This window comes from Artemia sp. Qi Xiang Cuo, chromosome 5, assembly GCF_049724085.1.
Source record: "Artemia sp. Qi Xiang Cuo chromosome 5, ASM4972408v1, whole genome shotgun sequence".
NCBI lineage: Eukaryota > Metazoa > Arthropoda > Branchiopoda > Anostraca > Artemiidae > Artemia > Artemia sp. Qi Xiang Cuo.
This window is the reverse complement of record NC_142798.1, coordinates 35,982,318-36,004,536: the sequence shown is the minus strand read 5'-3', so window position 1 is coordinate 36,004,536 and position 22,219 is coordinate 35,982,318. Positions and strand designations below refer to the sequence as shown.

General features: G+C 37.4%; 1 protein-coding gene across 1 annotated transcript in view; it reads left to right on the top strand.

The window, feature by feature from the left end:
• The window catches only part of LOC148952090 (arfGAP with SH3 domain, ANK repeat and PH domain-containing protein-like), a 43,530-nt gene that overhangs the window by 5,357 nt on the left and 15,954 nt on the right, over positions 1-22,219 (top strand). Inside the window, exons 2-4 of the mRNA XM_089089133.1 lie at positions 8,345-8,629; positions 12,202-12,350; positions 19,517-19,771. Coding sequence (XP_088945259.1) covers positions 8,431-8,629; positions 12,202-12,350; positions 19,517-19,771 — 603 coding nt within the window. The 5' untranslated portion in view covers positions 8,345-8,430. The remainder of the gene's footprint in view (positions 1-8,344; positions 8,630-12,201; positions 12,351-19,516; positions 19,772-22,219) is intronic.

Genomic DNA, 22,219 nt, shown 5'->3' with positions numbered 1-22,219 from the left:
AGCCTTGGGTGAATGTTACCCGGCCCTGCTGACTTATTAACATCTAGCACTTCAAATTGCTTTGTGACAGACCCCAGAGTAATCATGATAGGTGGCATAAGGGTCAGTGGACTGTTGAGGAGAGGACTGTCAGGCTCATTACCATAGTAAACACTGATGCAAATTGCTTCGTGAGTAATTCAGCAATTTCTTGTAGGTCAATCAATCAATCAATCAACTGTAGTGATTCAAGGCGTGCGTCCTGAACATCAGATCATGTGCCCCTCTTCTCTTTGGATTGGGTTGACAATGTATCCCAATCTTTGAATATTTCTTCTTCGTCAATAGTTTCCATGCCATCAGATTTCTTCAGTTTCTTTATTGAATGTCCACTATGATCTTTGCTGGATACATAGTTCCAGAACCTTTTGGGGTTTCTCTTGCCATCATCTGCAAGCTTGGACTCAATGTTTGAATATAGTTGTTTAGTGAGATTTCGTAGTTTATTTTAAGCCTTTGCAAACTTTTCATAGTGATAATCTTTCCCCATTTTATGGTACTTGTTCCAGTATCAGCTTTTTTGGTTTCATTCTCTACATATCTGAGGGGTCATGCGTGGGAGTGTCTTGGGCTTTGGCACAAGTTTGGTAGATGTATGCTTTTTCTGGAGCATTGTAAGCTCTACTTGTAATCTGATCCACTGTTGATCTACCTCCCCTTGAAGCAAAGACCCCCAATCCATGCCTCTCAACTCTCCTTTGATTGCTGCATAGTTGGTGTAAGTCTTCTTGATATAATTGTTTGTTATCTTGTGTAAGGCTAAGTTGAGACAAGGTGGTCACTTTTGCCTAAAGGGGGGTGGTAACTTATGCTTTGTAGCTGTTCTTTATTCCTAAGGAATACCAAATCAAGGAGGGTTGGTCTCTGAGAAAGTCAATGCCTGGTTGGCTTTTCAACTATCTGAGGTAGGATCAGATCATGAAGGCACTTAGAGAAAGGTTTAGAGGAGCTTCTATCCTGCTGGAAAGGGTCAAATGGGAAGCTTTCTTTCCAGTGAAGGGTGGGGAAGTTAAAGTCACCAGCTATCAGCAAATTCCCTTTGAAGCTTGCAGTTGCCTTAAAGAACAAATTTGTAATCACTCTTTCCATTTCGAGCTGATCTGAGGCAGAGGGGCTCCAACATATGCAGCCTATTTGAGTTACCACCATGTTGTTGTGATCAGTGAGATCAAACCATATAGCTTCCACATATCTGAGCTGCATGATATACTAATTTATTGGGCACTGTAGGATGCTTTGACAAGTGCCAATGTACCATGTCTACAATTTGGTGACTGTAAATTCGAAATAACAAAATATCCAGGGAACTTAATATGGGATTCAGCCAACTTAATACTACTAGACTTCGGTTAAACTTTGGTCAGAAGAACCAGATCATAATTTTTTGAGTAAACAGCAATTTTCAGCTCATTCAGTTTGTTAGTAAGCTGGTCAACGTTAGCAATAAGAGCAGAAAAAGTTGGACTTACTCTTTGTAGGTGTTTCTTACTTTGGTGGTTGGTCTTGCAAATGGGCTTGTCCATGTGGTCGTCTAGTGAGGCAAAGGTTGTTGCAGCCATTGATGAATTTGCAGTCCAAAAACTTTTATAGTTCATTTCCGATTTGGAAACTTTGGGGCCCCTTTATGGGCTCAATGTGGAATTAGCCCCAAAAGTGATTTTTATAGCCCCAAGCTCTTCATTTCTGTTCGAGATCTATCTCGACCCGTTGATAAAATACATAGAAGCCAGAATAACGGGTATCAGAGTACTGCCAACTTTAGTTCTCAAGTCTGAGGCCTTTGTGGATGATGGAAATTTCTTCGCCGATGGAGTGAGTGACATTAAAACAGTAATGCGGGGCCCAGAATGATACGAGAAAAATTTTGCCGTCAGGACTCACAAGAAAAAGAGCAAGATCCTCCCGTTAACAAAAAGTCCAAAGGCGAGTTGGATTAGGAGCTTGGAAAAGGAAACTTGGCTGGAAGTCAGTCCTACAGTAAAGACACTTGGCGTGAAGTTATCAGTTAGAGGAAATTGCCGGCAGAACGCATGGGAAAAGGAATTAATTGAAATTCAGTGTTTTCCATGTGACGTAGATAGAGGCAGGAATCCTTCCTTGTTCCAGAGATCAACTTTCGTCAACATGTATTGTGTATCAAGAATACTTTATCTGGCCCCAGTAATACCCCTCCCGGAACCTATAGCAAAGAAAATTGAAACCTACATGTGGCGTTTTATATGGAGCGGTAAGCTAGAAAAACTGAGCAAGAAGTTGCTCTTTTGCCCAAAGGAATCGGGAGGTCTAGGAGTACTGGATTTTAGAAAACTGTACCAAAATATGCTTGCTAGAATGACACTTGAATTTTTAATGGACCACAAGAACACTTTCAAATGACCAGAGAGCGGTTGGTTCCCCTACTAAACAATCCTAGTTCAACAAATTCAGACACAAACGTCCCAGTTTTCATGAAAGATTCTTTCCCGATATTAAAGCAACTGCAAAAAAAAGGGCTTCTCATGGAAGATAGTGGAGAAATAAAAACTGAGATAACCTGAATTTTAACTCCCGAAGAGGAAAATAACAGTTATCACGTAAAAGGAAAAGAACCATTTGTAAATTTTGAAAACGCCTTTAGAAATCTACATTCTTTCCCCATGGAACCAAAAGTGAGAGGGCTTATGTATCAAGTCATACACATGATTTTGCCTTATCGAAATAGAGTGTCACGTTTCCTGAGAAATGAAGATAAAAAAATGCTCTTTTTGTTTTGAAGTAGTGGAAGATGGTTTAGACCACGAGTTCATCAAGTGTAATGAAAATAAGGGAATTTTTCAGTTTGTTTTTGATTTAAGTAAAAAGTGCCAAATTAAAGTTCAAAGCAATGAATAAAAGAAGAAGCTGGTGAATTTTGACATAAATGCGGATTTGGAAGTGAAAAAGAAAAATTCTCTGTGTTATATTATTGGAAATATGTGTCATTATGTGTGGAGTAGAAGGAAAAGAAAGAATGTTGTGTGTTTAGAGGGTTTTAGGAGTTTAATTGAGAAGAAAATTGAATTATTGAAGATAAGAATTGAATGGAGAGAGTATTATTTTATTTTGAATTATGAATCATTTGTAAATATGGTGGGTGGTAGAATAGAGTGAGAAAGTAAGTAATGGAGAGAGTTGAGTTTTTTATTGGTAAGAGATAGTTTTTTGTGTGAGTGAATGATAAAACAGCGTTGCAAGTAATGTATTTTAATTAAAATTATTGATATTTTTTTTTTTTAATTAGCAGCAAAAAAAAAAAAAAAAAAAATTGGAAAAAAATGAAGTTTAAAAATGGGGTTCGGTGGTCATTTCAGCTTATTTGTTTTTCGTAAATATTAGTGTGTTTATTTTTGTGTGTTGTAAAAATAAGCTGAAATGATAATGTAAAAGAGGTTGTTTTTTTTATTTTTTTTTTATTGGGATTTTTTATTTTTTTTTTTTTTTTTTTTTTTTTTTTTTTTAGTAGTGGCTTCTTTGCAGAATTGGAATTTGAGAAAATTTTGTCTGTTGTTGTAAATGGCCACAGCAAGCGGGGACTTCCTGTGGAGGGGGGACGTCCTCTCTGCAGGAGAGCATTTTATTTTATTGTTAATAAAAATAAAAAATTATTTTAGTAGAAGTACAATAATGCGAAGACCACTATTTGGCTGCTAATTTTAGTAAAATGTAGAGTGTAGGTGGCATTTAGATTTTTGTAATGTTTAAAAGTAGTTTTTTTTTTCATGTTAGTGCCACTGAGAGGAGAGGAGGTGGGATTTAAGAATAAAAAAAAAAGAAAAAAAAAAGAAAAAAAAGTGATTATTGAATTATGAGAAAGCCACCAAATGATGTTTTTACTTTCATCCTAGCTAAATTATTGTGCCACCTAGAAATTTACCAAGATTGGTAACAGTACACTGTATCAATTGTAGCATTTTCACTCTCTTGTAACAGGACCTGGTGTTTTTTTCTGCCTTGCCTAGGATCTGAAATTCAAATGTTACTTTGGAATTAGTAACATCTCCAGATTCCCACTCTCCCAAAAGAAATGCTATTATTATTCTGAAAAGTACTTTAAACCATTCTAAAGTATTTACTTTGCCAATGTTATTCCTTAAGGTGCACTAATAAACTTTACCCCTATAGCCTAGGCTGACTACCCTAAATTGTAGACATGCTATGAAATTTTCATATGCTGAATTTGCTATATTGCTTGTTTGCCATTGAACCAATTTGAAGTAAAAATTCATGTAGGCCTATAGAAAATTTATTACATATAGGCCAAATATGATTCATGAGTGCCTAGCCCATATATTACACCATTTTAGGGGAAGTTTAGGTGATAAAGTTTATTGGTATGCCTTAGGGAATGAGATAGGTTAAGTAAGTATTTTATAATTTTAAAAGTAATTTTTTTTGAATTTATAATGTTTCTATTTTGATAATAGGACTATTGTAGATTAAGACCCCAGCCATCAGACAGTGCCTAGTCTTGGACAAATATATTGACAACAGGCTCCTAATCTATGACATTATATATATATAGGTTCAGATCTTTGAGATTGACTGATAGGTCAGGTCTATCAGTCAGGATTGGCTGACTACAAAGTTGAAAAACTTTGTATTTCAACAGCTGAATTTTGACAAAATTCATCCTTATAGTCTCTTCTATTTAAACACAATTATTCTTCTTCACAACACATGCCTTAGATTAACTATGCTCAAGACAGAGTCTGTTAGTGATTTAGATACTTTATTTTATTTTAAGATCATATGTCAAAGATTGCATAGAATGTTTCAAGATCAGGCTAAAACTTCAAAAGTTTCTCCAAAATTATGCTCTAATATTCATTAAATTAAAACAAAACTCCCCACTGAAGTAAGGAACAGCATTAAAATTTAAAACCAACAGAAGCTATTCTATATTATGGGACTGTCCATTCCTGAACCCATGCTCTTTATGCTAAAATCTTAAAATTCCCCAGAAATACATCTAGTTAAAATTCAACAGTCCTTGGTTTTGAGCAGTCTTTCTTAAAGAGTTGTGACAAAAATTCAAACTTAAGCACAAAGAGTAAAGGTTGAGGAAGGGGCGGCCCTCCTCACATACAAATTAATTTCTGTTTATTTTGCATCTTAATGTTGCTCCTTAATTTCAGTAGGAAAGACTTTATTTATACAATATCTTGTCATTTTTCAAGTTATACAAGATAATCTGTCTTCCCCCTCCATGGACCTCTCCCCCAATCCCTCCACCACAAATATTTCTTGTTAAAAATTTCCCTTGCTTTCAGCTGAAAAAAACCTTTTTTAGTTTCATTTCTGATTGTTCTTAAAATCATGCTAAAAATTCCCTTCACAGAATATCTTTCCTAGACCAACCTCCCCCCTCCCAATTGCTGTGTATTCCCCAATAACTAATACTATGTGTACACAATGGGCAAATTTCATAAATTACAGCCCTTCTCTGCCTGTGTTAAATTTCCCCTGGAAGTTTTCCTTGGAAAATTTCCTCCCAACAGAAAATTCTAACTTTTGGAAATACCTCCCCCACCCCCACAAAAAAATTCCGTATTTTCCTAATAACAAATATTATGAGTACCTTAAATAGTGGACAAATTGCATAACTTACAACACTTTCCCCAGGGACTGTCATCCCCTGAGACATAGTTATTTGACCTTCCAACTATGCTGAACCAAATGGGTAACTAAAAATTTTGGCCAGATATCATTAGAGGAAGATGGAGAATGGGAAGAAAGCCAGTTGCACTCCAATCTTTTTGGTCATTTAAAAAGAGCACTAGAACTTTAAATTTCTCTTTGAATGAGTGTTTCTGTAACAAAATTGCTATGTTTCTGTAACAAGGATCAGAATTTCTAAGGTTGCATCAATACTGAAAGTAGCAAAAGGAACTGAAATGCATTGTAAAAATTTGCTGATAAATCTGAGCCCAAGAGAAGAAGAAAGGCAGAAGTGAAAATGGGACAATTTTACTGTGCATACTGATGCCAAGATTATTTGCCACTGGACTTGAATCTGAGGAACTTTTAAGATATTAATTGCTCATAGGTATGACTGGCGTAGCAGATGTCCATCTGAAACCTAGTCACTAAAAAAAAGAAACTATAACACCAGTCTCAAAATGTAATTTTGAAGTACACATCTGAAAAAAACTATGGTATTACTGACCATAGTTGCACAAATTTGTGTACCTAGATTGTTGTTAAACCTGGACCTAGATGATTCCAACACATTATCTTAAGTTGCAATTCTGGGGCAATAGAAATTTACCTATTCAGAATAGGAGGACATGTCAGAGCAGGTTAGACTTTCTTGTGGTCAGATGTTGCACCACAAAGAATTGCTAATGCATGGCTCTAGTGCAAATATCTTGCAAAATATATATTGTATGGAAATAATTAAAAAGACAAAGAAGATTATTGTTTGACTATTTTACAATGAAGATGGTTATCCATCTCCATAGTCCGCACTTGATTCTTTTCCTCAAGAATCGTCAACAGTTGGAACAAACTATCTGAAGAAACAGTTGCTGCTGAATCTTTTGATGTTTTCAAACAAAGGCTGGGTGCTGAGTGGTCCTACAGAGATTGTAAACTCAACTGGGATGCTGCTGATCATCCAACTGCACCTGGTCACTAAAGAGCTTTGAAAACAACTCAAGTTATCATTCTGGAGCTCTACAAGGAGAAATCCTTAAATTGCTCCAAGCTACAATTTAAAGTAATTATATGTATGGAGATCTTGCTGATTGCACATGTAGAAGCAAGACCCGTCAGTGTAGAAACAACAAACACTAATCATCAGATAAGGGGAAGACCTAATGCACTAGTTTCAGAGCCCAAATACTTTAAATGTATCCAAGTGGATGGCAGAAAAATAGATGCTTTCCATACAAGACTGAAGTATATTGGGGCATGCTTAAGTGCTGGAATTATAAATTTTGTGATGAAGATCTGATTGAAAACCTTTTTTGGACCAGATTTGCAGGAAGAATTCCTTCTGATGTGGAATATGCTGACATTGTTGGGAGATTCACTTCCTCAACTGACGGCTGTACTTATCAAATAAAGCCATTTATATTTAATATTCAGTTCAATTGGAATAATTTTAAAATTATGGGTATTGAAAGTAAGACTGAAGAGCCTAAACTGTTCAGACCCAGATTGAACAGACTCAAGCCTATCAAAGGGGACTTTGGTGTCAGACTCATAAGCAACTTAAAATAATATAATTAATAATTAGCTCTACAATGGTTTGCTTAGCTTTAAAATTACAAGTTGCATACAGGGGCAACAAATCATGAAAATGTAGTAGGGGAAAAATATATTTTTAAAATCTAGAGGGGCATTTTTTTATATTTTTGCTTAAAATGCAAAAAAGGGTATTTTTAAATAAAACGCCAAAAAAGTGATTGTTAAAATCCTGGGGGAGGGGGATTAAAAATATAGGAAGGGTGTAATTGCCCCCTTCCCCCCAATTGACCTGCCTTGTCATATATTCACAGGCTCATATGTATAGGTCTATGATTGCCTCTGTTGAAGGATTTGGCATCAGTCTGTAAGTCCATTGAATTAGTCAGTGGCATGTGCTAAGCATAAAACTATATAACTAGGCTACATATGGAGGTCTTTTTCATTAAAAGTTGAATTCCCAGGTTTTCCTGATTTTTTTTAAGTCATGTATGGTTGTGTAAGTTTCCACTGACAAATTTAAATAATTAAAGTTCTTTTTTAGTGTCCTTGGTACTATAAGGGCTTTCCTCTCTTCAATTACACGGGTCTCACAAGGGAGAAAAGAAAGTACAGCAAGATAATTTGCTCATAATTACATATTTTCAACCCCTTGGGGGAGGGCACAGAGGATTTGCCTATATGGCATGGTAGAGATAAAAAAAAAATATAAAGAAGTACATTTTTAGGCACCATTTTTTTTCAGGAAGATTGTCCATTCGATTGGTCCATGTAAAATGTCCCTCTCCCCTCTGTGCACAGTTCATTCATCACTAAGTAAAGTATTCAGCTTATTAGTTTTTATGTGTCCATCTGTTCTCATTTTTTAGGATTTATTCCACGTAGGTGTATTACAATATCCGACAACCCTATTAAAAAAAAAAGAAGCAAGATTGAGACGTTTTGTTCTACTATACAATTGTAACAGGATAACAACAAATCTTTCAATTGAGAAGCTGTTTGCTTTTTCTTTGCCCTTACAATATAAATGCAAGGAAACTAGATGTTAGGCTCCATTAACATCTTAGTACTTTTCAATTTAAATATATAATTGTTTCAGGAAAATATGGATCACCACAATTTGGATCTATTGTGACTTTAGAAGGTGACTTTAGTTGTATTGTGTAACAAGTGTATAATTCAGAAATGCCTGGCTCTATCACTATAGAAGATTTTGCCAAAGAAGCAAAAGAGGACTTTAATTCTCCAATTACATCTTCTTTTGCATCAAAAATGCCACAGTGTAAGCAAAGTGTTATAGCTGCTGAAGAAGCTCTGGATGAAGACAAAGAGGTGCTTGTTAAGCTGAAAAAAACGTTAAAAGCTCTGACTGCTAGTGGAACTTGTAAGTAATTTTTACCAGCTATTTTTAATCTGTTCATTTATTCTTAAGGACTCCAGTAATTACCAGCTATGGCATTCAAAAATATAAATTTATTCTTGTTTCCTCTGATTTTTCAAGATTCTATATCTTTCCACTCCCTGCTCAAAGCCGATTTACTATGTAAAACTATGGAAATCATTCATTTTTTTTTTAATATATAGTGGGTATAAGGAGACAGAAGCCATAGTTGGAGATACAAAAATAGGAAACTTATCCGGTTTATTCCAGAACAGGATGTATAAAAAACGAAATTATGCAAGACTACTGATGTTATTGAAATGCCTCAGTTTTTGAAATGTATTTTTGGGACCTTTGTGCATCAGAATATACTGCCTCATTTGTCTTGAAACTTTAAGATTTTGCATAGTTTCAGCTCTTGTTACCTGTTTTAATTTTAAGTGATTGTTTTTTGTTTAAGTCTGATTTCAGATCAGTAACTTATTTGTTGAATCAATATGTATATTGCTATGAAATCAGTGTTTGTTAAGTGGTTGTTTTTGCATCTAACTTTAGTCTTAGTCATGGGTCTAGAATTGCTGAAAAACAAAACATGTTTTTCTCGGTGGTTTGGATCATTTTGGAGCCAAACCCTGGTTTTTTTGGGGGAGACTGAGCCCCTCCCTGGCTTCGCCAAGGAGGGGTCTTGGTGCCCTGGCCTACCCTATTCAAAGTCTATGGCATTCATCAGTTGAAAATTGAAAATTATCTTTTTTTTTTTTAGGGTGTTCAGATTACTGAAAACCTTGTAAAGAGCAACACGCTTCCCAAAATAGTCACATTCAAAATCTGAGCGTCTGGGGAGAATATATATGGGCCAATAAACAAAATTCTTTTTTTTTCATATTTATCTCAAATACTTAGTACATTAATAATAATGTATTTCTTACCCGTCTACAAAAAGGGGGATGATGGAGTACTATATACAATGAAAAAAGGAACTTCAGCACTAAAAACTTATTTTCACCATAAATAATCAAATCAATCTGATAACAGGAAGTTTGCTCTTTGAATACTATGCATAAGAAAACATTCAGCAAGGGTAACAACGGATTAGTTGGTGAGTCAGCCAGGAAATTTCGTTTAGTTTTTTACACTTGATGCTATAAGAGGGATGTCTCTTACTTCCACAATTTGCACATTTCATAGGGGCAGAACATGATTGCTCACGACTAGAGGTATTTCCTCCAGAACAATAGAACACTTCTGCCGCATTTTTACATTTGGAAGCTACGTCTCCATAACGTTGGCAATTGTAGCTGCGTTTCGGAATAAACAGGAATTTCTCTATCCGAAAGAAATCATATTCGATCCGAATACCGTGTCGGATTGCAGAGGAAAGGACACTCTGTGTCAGAAAATACATTTTGAAAGTTGCAATACGGATAGCTCTTGTGCATTCTGGTGAGGCAATTTTTAAGTCTTTTTCTGCTACACAACTAGGTATCCCTTTCACAACGCCGATGTAGACGGGCTTAGTAACTTTCGTTGTCGCAGTTGCGCTTTTCAGGTTTCTTGCAATGTTTTTCAGTCAAAACTCGGTCAGAAACTTTGATCAGCCAACTACTTTTTGATGACATGATACAAACATTAGTATCGCTAATGCCACACTTCTCAATAAACTGTCTTTTTCTCGTGAGATTTGATGCTTCAGGTGGATTAGCCACAACAATGGAGAAAAGTTTTTTCTCAGAAACGTTCGCTATCTCCTTGTTCGCACATGCAGCACCTTTCACGGGTGAGTTCGTTGGCGTTTCGAATTTTATGTTCAGCGCTTCTTCCAACTTGCGTTTGATTTTTAGCAGCCGGCGCGACAAATCTGCACGTGCCTTAAAACTGGCTTTGGGGACCTCCGAAGGATCTTACATGCAGAGGACCGTGTCGTCTCTAATATCCTTTTCTCAAAAAACGACATAGCAGCCGTATAGCTCAATAATTAGTTCTTCCTTTGTACCGTCCTAATGGGCATTTATCTAACCACCAGCTTTAGATAAACATTTTCTTGAGTTCAAAATCGATCCTTTTTTGTAAAAATCGGACGCCACAAAGCACACATCTTTCTTATCAATTTCAATCTCACTGTCAACTGTCAATGCATTGCGAAATATAGTTCAGCAATCCATCCCAGAATACTGACATGACGCCAGCGCACAGCGGAATATAGCAAGATGTTCACTTGTCAACTGCTTATGAATGATCAACTGCATTGTATAGCTTTATATTTGCATGGATTTACAAAATGGATATACCCAAGAAAAAAAAGTGATCAGATGCTGGTTAAAAATCGTAGCAATAAATTCAACATCTGAAAATGGTAACTGTGTAGTGTGAAAATATTAAGGACTATTAGTGTCTTTGACTTGGAGGTCTTGATTTGTGGCCTTGCTATCTCTTAAATCAGCGAGTTGCCAAAAAAAAACGTGCAAGCTCTCAAATACTGTTTGCCAAATTTTAGGATGAAACACTTAAACTCATGTTCATGGTTAGAAGTTTGGTTCAACACATTGACCGTTATACTGTTTGGCTTGGATTGATAGTTGTAAGGGAGTCGGACTGTATTTAATGAGTGTCCAAAAAAGGGAAGAGGGATTCAGCAATAACTCTATACTGAATACTGGACTGGAGGCATGGTCATAAAGCCAGGGTGGGTTAGGAGTCTCAGGAGGTTGGGGCTGGAGAGGTGAAACCGTTTGCATACAAAAGTAATGCAAAAATCTCTGCTTTGAAAGGCAAAAAGACCCAAACATGTCTTCAAACTTGGAGTCGTTTCTATTCACTGTAAGCCAATTGGACTTTTTTTGGTTGCCACATTTTTTCACTGTTATTTGATGTTGACAATTTAGATACCACAGTAGCTGCAAGGCAGAAGCCAGAGTTGTGTTTTTATTGTCACTTGATTATGCACTACCTTTTACGTTTTGTTTGTCTAAGACAAGTACTGTAATGAACTGAATTTTTATTTTTGTAAATATTGCGAAATCAAATGCAGATGTTGTCTCGTAAGTCCTACCTATTATGAAAGCGGGATAGTGATCTTTTGTAATCATAAACGGCCTATAAGATATTGTTTTGTTTTTTTTTCGTATTTTATACTCCTTCAATTTCCTATTTTGCCAGTAAGAGTTAGATTAAGTATTTTTTTCTTCTTTAGCAGGCACGCTTGCGGAGGTTCTGTGGGATATGACCTCTCCCCTCTGAGCGACACAGGTATTAGTAAGGATACTTCAAGACAGGGGCGTCGTTTGGGGGTGGCAAGAGGGGGCAGTTGCCCCCCAATAATGTGGATAAAAAATATTATAAATCCCATGCCCTTTGACTATTCAGACATGGACCCCTCTTGCCCCCCCCCGCCCCAATAAAAATGCTGCAGATTCGCCCCTGCTTCAAGGCAATCCAGAGGATAGTCAATGGAGGGTATAACCTCGTTTCCACATCCAAAATGTTTGCTTTTAGAATTTCACTTTTCTACAAAATGCGCCAAAAAAGTATCCTGGGTCTTAATGTAAACCTAAACTCCGCTTTTATTGAACTTTTAGCTCATGCAAAAAACGAAGAATTGCTTTGTGACTATTTAGAAAAGCTTGGTACAATGGATACTCAAAGGGAGCCTGAGTCCGCTGTGGGACCTCCGCTTCAAAAGTTTGCCGTATTAATAAGAAACATGACTATAATCTTCAAAACTCTGGTAAGTTTATAATTATTTCTATTGTAAATAAGCTCGCTTTCTAATGCGTTTAATGATTAAACTATTATAGGCTACTTTTATTTCTTTTGCATCTCATGGCTAAGAGCGAGTAACGTGAAAAGGGAGAAGTAGTCACATAGGGAAATACAAATCTCTTTAGTTGGTTGGTTACCTGCATTCACCAATTAGTTTGGACGTTGTTCAGAACTTAAGATGAACGCCCATTTTATATTCAAGGATAGCCTAAAACGGGAGAGTTCAGAATTTAATAATTTAGTAGAGGGGCTTGAAACTAAATAAATTTGCTTGAAGCAAATGTGAAACTAATAAATTCTGCCTATTTAAATTCAACATAGAAATTCGATTCTGTTGACTAGGGGCACTAAACCACGGAAGTTTAGGGGGAGGGGGAAATGTATTTTTCAAATGTTAAGAAGTGGTAATTTTTTCAATGTGAAAATACCAAATAAGGTATTTTTAAACGAAAATACCCCGAAAAGTGTGTTAAAAATCTAGCGAGGGGGGTAATACCCTACCAACGGGCATAATTTATGCTGTTTGTAAAGGCACTCACCCCTTTCAACAACGCTGCTTAAGACTAAAGTTTGACTCTTATACCCCAATACTTCAAAGATGAATGCTATAACACAAGAGCAATGTAATTTTTTTTTCAAAATGCCTTAATGAAAAAGCTTATATATGCGTATTATCTTTGAGCAATGAAAGTCTAAATTCAAATTTTTTGAAAGGCAGTCGGCAAATAAATCATGTAGCCTAATTACAAACTGGCTCTAAATATTGCCCTTTAAAGGTCTGGGCACACGTAGCTGATTTCGGGAACTGATTTCGAAATCAGAGCCGATTTTAAAAGAAATCGGCGTCGATTTGAGCTTAAGAAGTTTTCTAGTTTTCGGCGCCAATTTTCATCGTGATCATCACAAAAGAAATAGGGATACAAATAAATAGAAAATAAATAGTCAGAGATGTCTGTGGTGAAAGACCCCGCTACTGAACTGAGAACTAAGCTGAGATCAATCATGCAACTATTAACTAACTCCAGTTGACTATTTGTGTCCATGATTTTTAGTTTTGAAAATCTTGCGCAATAAATTTTTCTTCCCGCTATCGTTTGTCCACTGAGCTGCTGAAATCGGTTCCCGGTTCATTCGGTTCAATCAGTTAACACTAGCTAAACTTTAGCGTTATGAGCGGGGGTGGAGAGGAGCGGCATGCCCCTTATATAAAGGATAATTTTTGGCCATTTTGAATTTGAATGTCACTCTTTCTTTGATTAAAAAACTTCTCTCTTAAATTTGAATTTTCTTTGAGTGATAGAAACCAGCTTATATATTTATTTTACTTACCAATGCTTACACAAAATGTGGCGAATTGCAAAACGAATTCTCGAAATGCATAGTCACTGATGGAACTGCGTTTTGGGACACCTGATGTGTGTTTCAGTTCATAGAATATCAAGATATGTCTATCAACATTGCAAGAAAATTTAGCTTGTCCAGAAAAAGGACAAGCTAGGCCAAGGAAAACTCATAGGAGATAACACCTTTAAAACTTTTTTTTAACTGTACAAAGAAATTCGGTGTACCTTCTTATTCACCTTCTCACTCACTCTTCAGAGAATTATTTGAGAAAAATACGAGACACATCAAAATGCAAAATTTCATAAAAAGTATGATTGGAATATAGGATTTCGGGACCGGCCTCTCCAAAATTTTTCCTGGAAATCTAGAAAGGACGCATTGTAATTATCGTTGGCTCTCGAAGGTATATTAATTAAATGTTATAGATGAGCCTTATAGTGTAGGATCCCTAACAAGTTTGTTTTTGGATTCAGGACAGTTTCAGGTTGTTTCGTTTTGATACTAGTCATCAAGCCAGGAAAATTTTTTTTTTTATTTTTGGAAACTGGAGATTTGTCAAACTTCAAAAGGAAACTTCTCTTCGCGGCCCCATATTAAACAGTCCGTGGTAACGAACTGTAAGTAAGGAGTGACCCTGCTCAATAGCAACCGAAACTCTAAAAAACGGAATTTTGATACCAGTAGATGCATCAAAAGAATCTTATTCTTAGGCGATTTCAAATATATGTTTCATCAAGTTCAGTCTTACCCATCAAAAGTTAAGAACCTGAAAAAATTTGCATTATGTGCCAAGTTTTTGTGATTAAACGCAACTTGATATTTTTGGGCAAAAAATAAACTTTCCAAATTTCGCCCTGCGCTGTAGTACAATCAAGGGCGCACCTTTTATTTAAGACAAGCACCTTTTACTGTGACCAACAACTTATCTGGGGTAAAGGCTTCGGTCCCAAAGCCATCCTCCTACCTGTATGCCCAACGTTTTTCGGTGATAAAACAGCCATAGTGCCCATTTTAGTCTAGTGGATGCGCCACCTAGTCATCTCTTAGGTCTAGGTTGGTGTCCGTGTAACTGAACCCTCGTGTTCCTGAACCCCCGCGCAACTCAACCCCATTTAACTGGACCCCGGTGCAACTCTACCCTACTTAATCGAACCCCCGTGCAACTCAACCCCATTTAATTGAACCCACGTGCGACTGGACTTTCGTGCAGCTCAACCCACGTGCAGTTTAATCCCATTTAACCGAATCATTCGTGCCCCTGAACCTCCATGCAACTCAACCCCATTTAACTGGGCCCCAGTGCAACTCTACCACATTTAATTGAACCCACGTGCAACTGAACCCCCGCTTAACTGGACATTCGTGCAGCTCAACCCACGTGCAACTTAGTCCCATTTAACTGAACCCTTGTGCCCCTGAACACCCATGCCCTTGAACTACCAACTCAACCCCATTTAATAGAACCCACGTGCAACTGGATCTTCGTGCACCTCAACCCACGTGCAACCCAACCCCATTTAACAGTAGCTTACCCCATGCAATTCAACTCACGTGTAACAACTCCATTTAACCGAACCCTTGTGCAACTCAACCCCGCTTAACTAGGCTCCCCTGCAACTCAAACCCATTTAAGTGAACCCCCTTTTACTTATCTCCCATTTAAATCAAGCCTCGCTTCACTGAACTCAACCCGAGGCTTAAGAATAAGTTTGAACAAGCGCTGATTAGAAGCTCAAAATTTGCTATTAGCTTCGTCCGCAGTCTCTAACTTACATTACGTATCCATTTGAGCCAGCTAAACTAATTTGGACCAAAGAGAAAAAACCGGCAGAGCCACGATTGCAACTCATTTTCGTCACTGGTAACCAATGAAAACGCTTTTCTTTCAGCATGCTGCTTGCGTGTCTTTCGCGCATGTCAAAGTTGATAATTGTTCTCTAATCAAGTTAGATTTTATCTATTTTCGGTCTAAATGACCGGATTCTGATATTTTTTTTTTATCGTAGGTGATCGAATATTTCAATTAATTTATTTTAAAATGTCTGAATGTGGAGGAGGGAGGGTAGTTGAATTTGGGCCTTAGCTTTAACATTAGAAATACTGTAGGCTTTTCTCAGGTCGGGCTTAGATTTTAATAGGTGTAGTCTCTAGTCTAAGAAGAATACAAAAAAGTCAGAAAGAATTTGGAGAAAAGTTGAAACGTATCGGGAAGACACCAAAGTTTTACAGGCTCAAAAATTCCTGCTGAAAAAAAGATGGTCTAAAAGATTATTGTGACGGTAGCGATTATTATGCTTGTAAATAGGTTTGGATAGTGAATCAATCGTCTTTTTATTTGGAACTATCGTGTTAAGTATGCTATGTAACACCAAAACGAGTCACCAATTAATGCACTCCTTTATGGGGTGGGGGAAATAAAACACGAATCCCGGGAACCTCAGATGGTTGCCATGGCCGCCCATAAGGGGACAGGGGGGGGTCGCGCCCCCCCCAGGCTGAATGATGCTGCCTTATTTTTATATTTTTGTTCTGAGATTTCTATTATATAGTATTAAAAATGCCAATTAGACGAGGTTTGCCACCTCCCTGGAATTCAGCTTATGGGCGCCCATGACGGTTACCCATTTCAGCACCCCTAAGATGTTCCACTGAATGGCTAGTGCTAGGGAGAAAAAGAAAGAAAAAGAAGACACTTCCTGGTATCAAGCACTTTTTCGTAAGTTCCAAGAATTAAATCGGTACTTGTCTATTATATAAAGCACATTCGAGAAGTGAAGTTCGGTGAATGCTAACGAAATAAGACAAAACATGATGAAAATGCAATGCTTTAGTAACAAAATTATGAAAACTACCACAAAGAATTATGGGAGGGGGGCACCCAGAGCGCGTAACCTAAAATAACCTAACCTAACCAAAATACCAACTAAATATTTAATTAAAAAAAAGCTATAATGTTGTTTGTGAAAGAGTCGGAAGGGTATTGTCTGGTAAAGGCCGTGTGAAGAACCAGGTATTCGTAATATGAATTCTAGAATGTGTTTTATATTTTAGACAAGTAGGCTACCTTTTTTCTTGAAATAAAGAATTTATTGAAAATACATTGCATCTATCATTAACGAATCAGCTTTGTATTAGAACGAGATTTTTAACTTGGTAGTTTTTTTCAAAACTTTCTTTTTCACTTGCAAAGGTAACTGGGAAGGAAAGTATTAAAAAGGGGGATTTTAAACACTAGTTTAAGGGTTTCCGAATATAGAGATTTCAGCGGTGTCCACCGCTCAAATACATTTTATGGTTTCAAGTCTTTACACCCCAAAAATGATACTAAACTGGACTTTGGTGCCATAAAGCATTTTATCATTGTGTTGTCATGACGAAGTTATAAAAAAAAACTCATAAATGTGAATATTAGCTTTCAAATGACATTGACCAGCTGTCGACTATGTTCTAGTGCCCTATTAGTACTGGAGAAACAAAACGGAGACAAGAAGACTTATCAGCGTTTCCAGCTCTTTTTAAAAATTCCCGGGAATTTATTTCGGCAATAGACTTTTACTGTTAAGATGAATTTAAATGATAGCTATCATTCCTGAATCAGCATTAATGGACGTTTTCTTACGAGACAGTGTTTTTTTTTCTACCGAGTTTTTAAGATTTTGGCCACTGTGGGCTGTGGCTGTCTCTGTACTAGGGTGCTGCGACCATGACCTTCAAGTGTGTTCTGGTCCTGGGGATGAAAAGTTTCACTAATTTTTAGATATATAGGACAGAAGGATAAAATGTTTTTAAAAGGCCGTGGGGGTAGTTTTACATCGAAGCAACGTGAAATAAAAAAAAAAAAAAAAACTACGAAAGAATTAACCAATTAATAAAGACCATTCCATTTGAGTTAGCTTTTGCCACCTCCGACAAAACGCGCTGAATTACATTTTCTAGCTATATTCAGGGTGGCCACGACAACCAAATAAAAGTCACCAGTTTCTCACCAAGAAAATCACCAGAAACCACCAGATTTTCACCAAGAAAATCATCAGAAATCACCAGTTTTTCACAAAAATCGCCAAAAAAAAAATAACCAGAAATCAGTGGTCAACAATGATAATCTTTACGCCAAAAAGACGCGTTGGGCACCCTGAGCTAAGACATTATGTTTTTCAAAGGCCTCAACTGCTCAAGAAGGAAGAGAATTTATACCTAAAACCGGAATTCCAGGCAGACTGAAATTGTTACCTAAAATCCTGTTACTGGACATGAAGAGCCTTTTTATTTATTTAACTACTATAATACTTTTCTTTGTCTTTACTTTGCAAAATCTTTTCTTTTTCTTTTTTCTAGGTTTCCATTGAAAAAAATATCCCCAATAATCCTCTTTTGTCCTCAAATCGTATTTCATTTGCTTATGAGTGTTTTTAATCCCCCTGCCATAGATGGTATCCTTAGTGGTAAACTTTAGCTCTAAAAAAGACGACTCAAATGGTGTCAATTTCTTATATATTTATTTTACTTTCGGAAAATTGTCGTGGGTCGAGTCTAAGCTGAAATATCAGACAAGCGGTGATAAATCTTATTTCCCTGTTTCCTTAGACGAGAGCCCCTTGAGACTGAGCACCCTGGTTTCTTGAGACTGTTAAGTCCTTTGAAAAAGACCTAGCCTAGGCTGCTGAATCTGTGTTCATGTGGGACTATGCTTTCTCTACCTGAGAATTTTTTTTTCGTTTCTGAACCTCAATCCGTTTTTCACATATGGGACACATATGCATGCATTTATAAATTAAAATCTTTATCTACGGGGAAGTTGATTGCCAAGCTAAAAGGACAGACAGAAGCCCAGTATAACGCCACTCTTTAGAAATAACGAATACACACAAGACAAAAAATATAAAAGTCACTGATTATTTCACCTCAGTAAGACAGCGAAACCAATCGTGCATCGAATGTCAAACAATTTGGTAAAAAATCACCAAATTAAATGAAAATCACCAGATTAAAAAAGAAAATAACCAGATTCAAGAAAATCACCAAAAGGATGAAAAATCACCAGATCTGGTGATAAATCACCAGCGGTGGCAACCCTGGCTATATTGTTGATTTGAGGACGGCTGAGCTGAATGAGGTAGATTTGGATGGGATTGAGTCAGACAGGTTTGGGCTAGACGGGGACGGAATTGAATGAGGATTGAGGTAAATGAGGGTTGAATCGCACAGAAGTTGAGGTGATTGGGGGTTGAAATCAGTGTGGGTTGAGTTGCACGAGTGTTGAATTACACGGATGTTGAGTCGAATGAGGGTTGGGCTGAATGGGGCTGATTTGCTCGGATATGGAGTTGAGTGAGGGTTGAGTTGTTCGACGGTTTAGTTTTAAGTGGTTCGTCTACACGAAATTCAGTTAAATGAGGGTTGAGTTCAATGGAGTTGAGTTGGACGGGGGTCCATTGAACGAGGGTTGAGCTGCACTAGGTTTCAGTTTAAAACGGGGGTTGATTTGCATGAGCGCTCAGTTTAACGGGGCAGTCGCACAGGTTTTGAGTTGCACGAGGGTCCAATTGCACGGGGGCTCAGTTAAACAGTCGTTCAGTTACACAGGGAACGGTCGTTCAGTTACACAGGGGCTCAGTTGCACCAAGGGTCAGATGAACGAGGGTATGGTTACATGGGTTCAGCTGCACTGGGTTCATTTTAAACGAGGGTCCAATATCCTATCTTGTTTTCTTTCTTTTCTAAAGTGAAATATATGAGTGTTATTCTCTGTCTTAGTTTAGTTAATTTACCTATTTTATGTGCATCTAGCTTCAACAAATGACTCATAATATCTGCTTCCCAATCGACAATTTACTGAAAGGAGACTTACGAGACATCCGGGGTGATTTGAGGCGACCTTTCGACAGAGCGTGTAAAGAGTATGAGGCTAAGTATGCCAAGCTTGAAAAGGAGAAAAAGGCTCAGGCCAAAGAAGCAGGTCTTATTCGGAGCGAGGTGACTCCAGCAGAGTTGGCTGACGAATTGGACAAGGAAAGGAAATTTTTTCAGCTGCATATGTGTGAAGTAAGTCTTGTCTTCTTAATTTCTTACAATTGAGTCTATTCAATTATCGTTTCTTAACAGAACTCGCTAGAAGGACCTTAAAGGCTCTACGTGAACGAGTGAGCTGTGATGGACTACGATAAAACCACATGAACTATGAAAAAGGTATATAGTGTGCATGGCTCCTTGAGACGTGCAATTTATTTTGAAGGTCCGACAAGGGTGAAAAGGTTAAGAAACACTGCATTGAATAACTTTATAGCCTCCGTTTCTGAGTTAATTCAATTTCTTTGAGCAATTAGTTTATTCAAGACCGAAGTTTAAAGACTGAGGACAATTTCTTTTTTTCGAGTTGTTTTTTTTACTTATAGGTGTTGTGTGAATTGTAGTGTAGGTAGAAAAAAGAAAACTATTTGTGGTTTTGACATTCTAATAATGAGCGAAATTTACTGGTTTGGAATGCATCGGTTCCTAACCATGGGTGCACGCACCTTTGGGGTACGCTGAAAGATTTTGAGCGGTGATTTTAAAATGATTGTTGTCCAGTTACTTAAAATGGCTCTTATATAACCATGATATATTCTCAATAAACTCGCTAAGTTAACCAAAAGTTGACTATGTTACCGAGCTACCGATTATTTTTCGATGTTTTAATATTGTTTCTTTAAATTTTAAGTTATTATCGAATTGTTGGTAACTTTGTACTCATATAGGGATTGAATCCAGAAGTAGACAGAAACAAGTCTTATCCGACTAATTGTCGAGGAGAGGGAAGGTTTCCCGAACCTTATCATTTGCAAAGCTACCACAATAGGTCATCGTATTTCAACAAAACTTAATTGGAACTAAAAGATATTATCCTAATTATTGCTTTAGAATGTCCACCGGCCACAGTCAGACCTCTTTTAGGAACCGGAAGAAGGCGTCCCTGAATTTCTGTAATAAAGGACACCTACCACCGAAACGATCCCTCTTAACGTTTTGAAATTTTAAGCTGTAGTTTGGGGGGGGGGGGATTTTGTGATTTCATATGTTCTTTCTTATCACTAAAGACTATTTACTGGCGTTGTTGTGCCAGAGCAATCAGAGGATAATATTCGTGAGCTGGCTAGTGAAGCAGGCTTCTGTTTCCAATAGCATTCGTTACTAACGGAAAGCTGCCAAATATTGACAGGCTAGTGAGAATTCGCCAGACTTGGAATGCGAATCGGGGTTCACTAAATTATTACCCCTGTGGCCTTGAAATAGCCTATGAATTTCGCTATCTTAAGTTTGTAAATCAATAATTTTGTGACAGCCTAAAAATGGTATTTCTAAACACCTTGCAGAATCATAACTGAAACGTGGTCACTAACGTCAGTGGCTTGAGATAAGCTGATTAGACCCATGGAAACGCGATAAGTTCTCAAATAATTTCTTTGCAGTCGGCATTCGCCATGTTTTTCGGCTACAAAGGATGGTAGTTCAATGTTTGCTGTTATAAAAAAGCTAAGCAATGGACGGTCTTATAAGCCTATTGATTATTCGAGATTCGCACAATGTGCCGTTAAAACGCAACTTGTCACGAATATTTGACGTAGCGAGGAAGGGTTGGAAGGCTCCAAAAGATACACGGCTTTTGTCAGAGGTAATGGGGCGTTTGAAAAATGTTGAATAGAAAAGGAGGGCATCCAAATAAACTATCGTCGAATGGTTTCCAGATCTGATGACTGTATTGCATTGGTATCGCAACCGAGCTGCTGATTCCTATCAAAAATGGTAAAGTAAACTGGGCTTATCATCAGGCTCTTTGAAATTGCCAAAATATCAAATGTTTGACAAAATGACCCCTGCTTAAGAATTACAATGACATTCTGCTTATTTTGTGTGCATCAAAGTAATACTGATTTAACTTGCTTGGACAGAATATTGTCCTTCCCGAAATCACGCTCATAACGAACTTAGGGTTCCCTTAGTAGTGGCGAGTGAAGTGGGTCAATTGAATCCTTCGGGAGGCAATTTCGAACAATGTGGTGTTTGCGTATCTCGAAGACCATGGTACAAATCGTTGAATCCTTGATAATCTTACATGGAGCTGATGACCTACTCCAAGCGTTGAAGTGAATCATATTTTTAGCCGGTTGAGACATCCAAGCTTGATGCTATACTTACTTTGACTCAAGTCCCATCCGTCCTTGGAGGTCGTTCTGGGGCGTCTTCTTTCATCATTCTATTGATGTATTTCCTGTATCCACTTCTGTCTTTTGCGAGGCGGAGAAGGTGCGGTAGGCTAAGCAACTTGATGCAGAGCTGGGTAAATACTCGATTGTTTTTTAATGTTATTTTCGGCAAACAAAATATTTGATTAACTCAAATCTAGGGAACATCATAACCTTATTTACGCTCCCCTGTGAGATAATGAAGAAATCAGACACGCCCGTCAGGTAATTCTCTGACCCACCTCCCAAGAGTAGCTATATTGAAATTAAA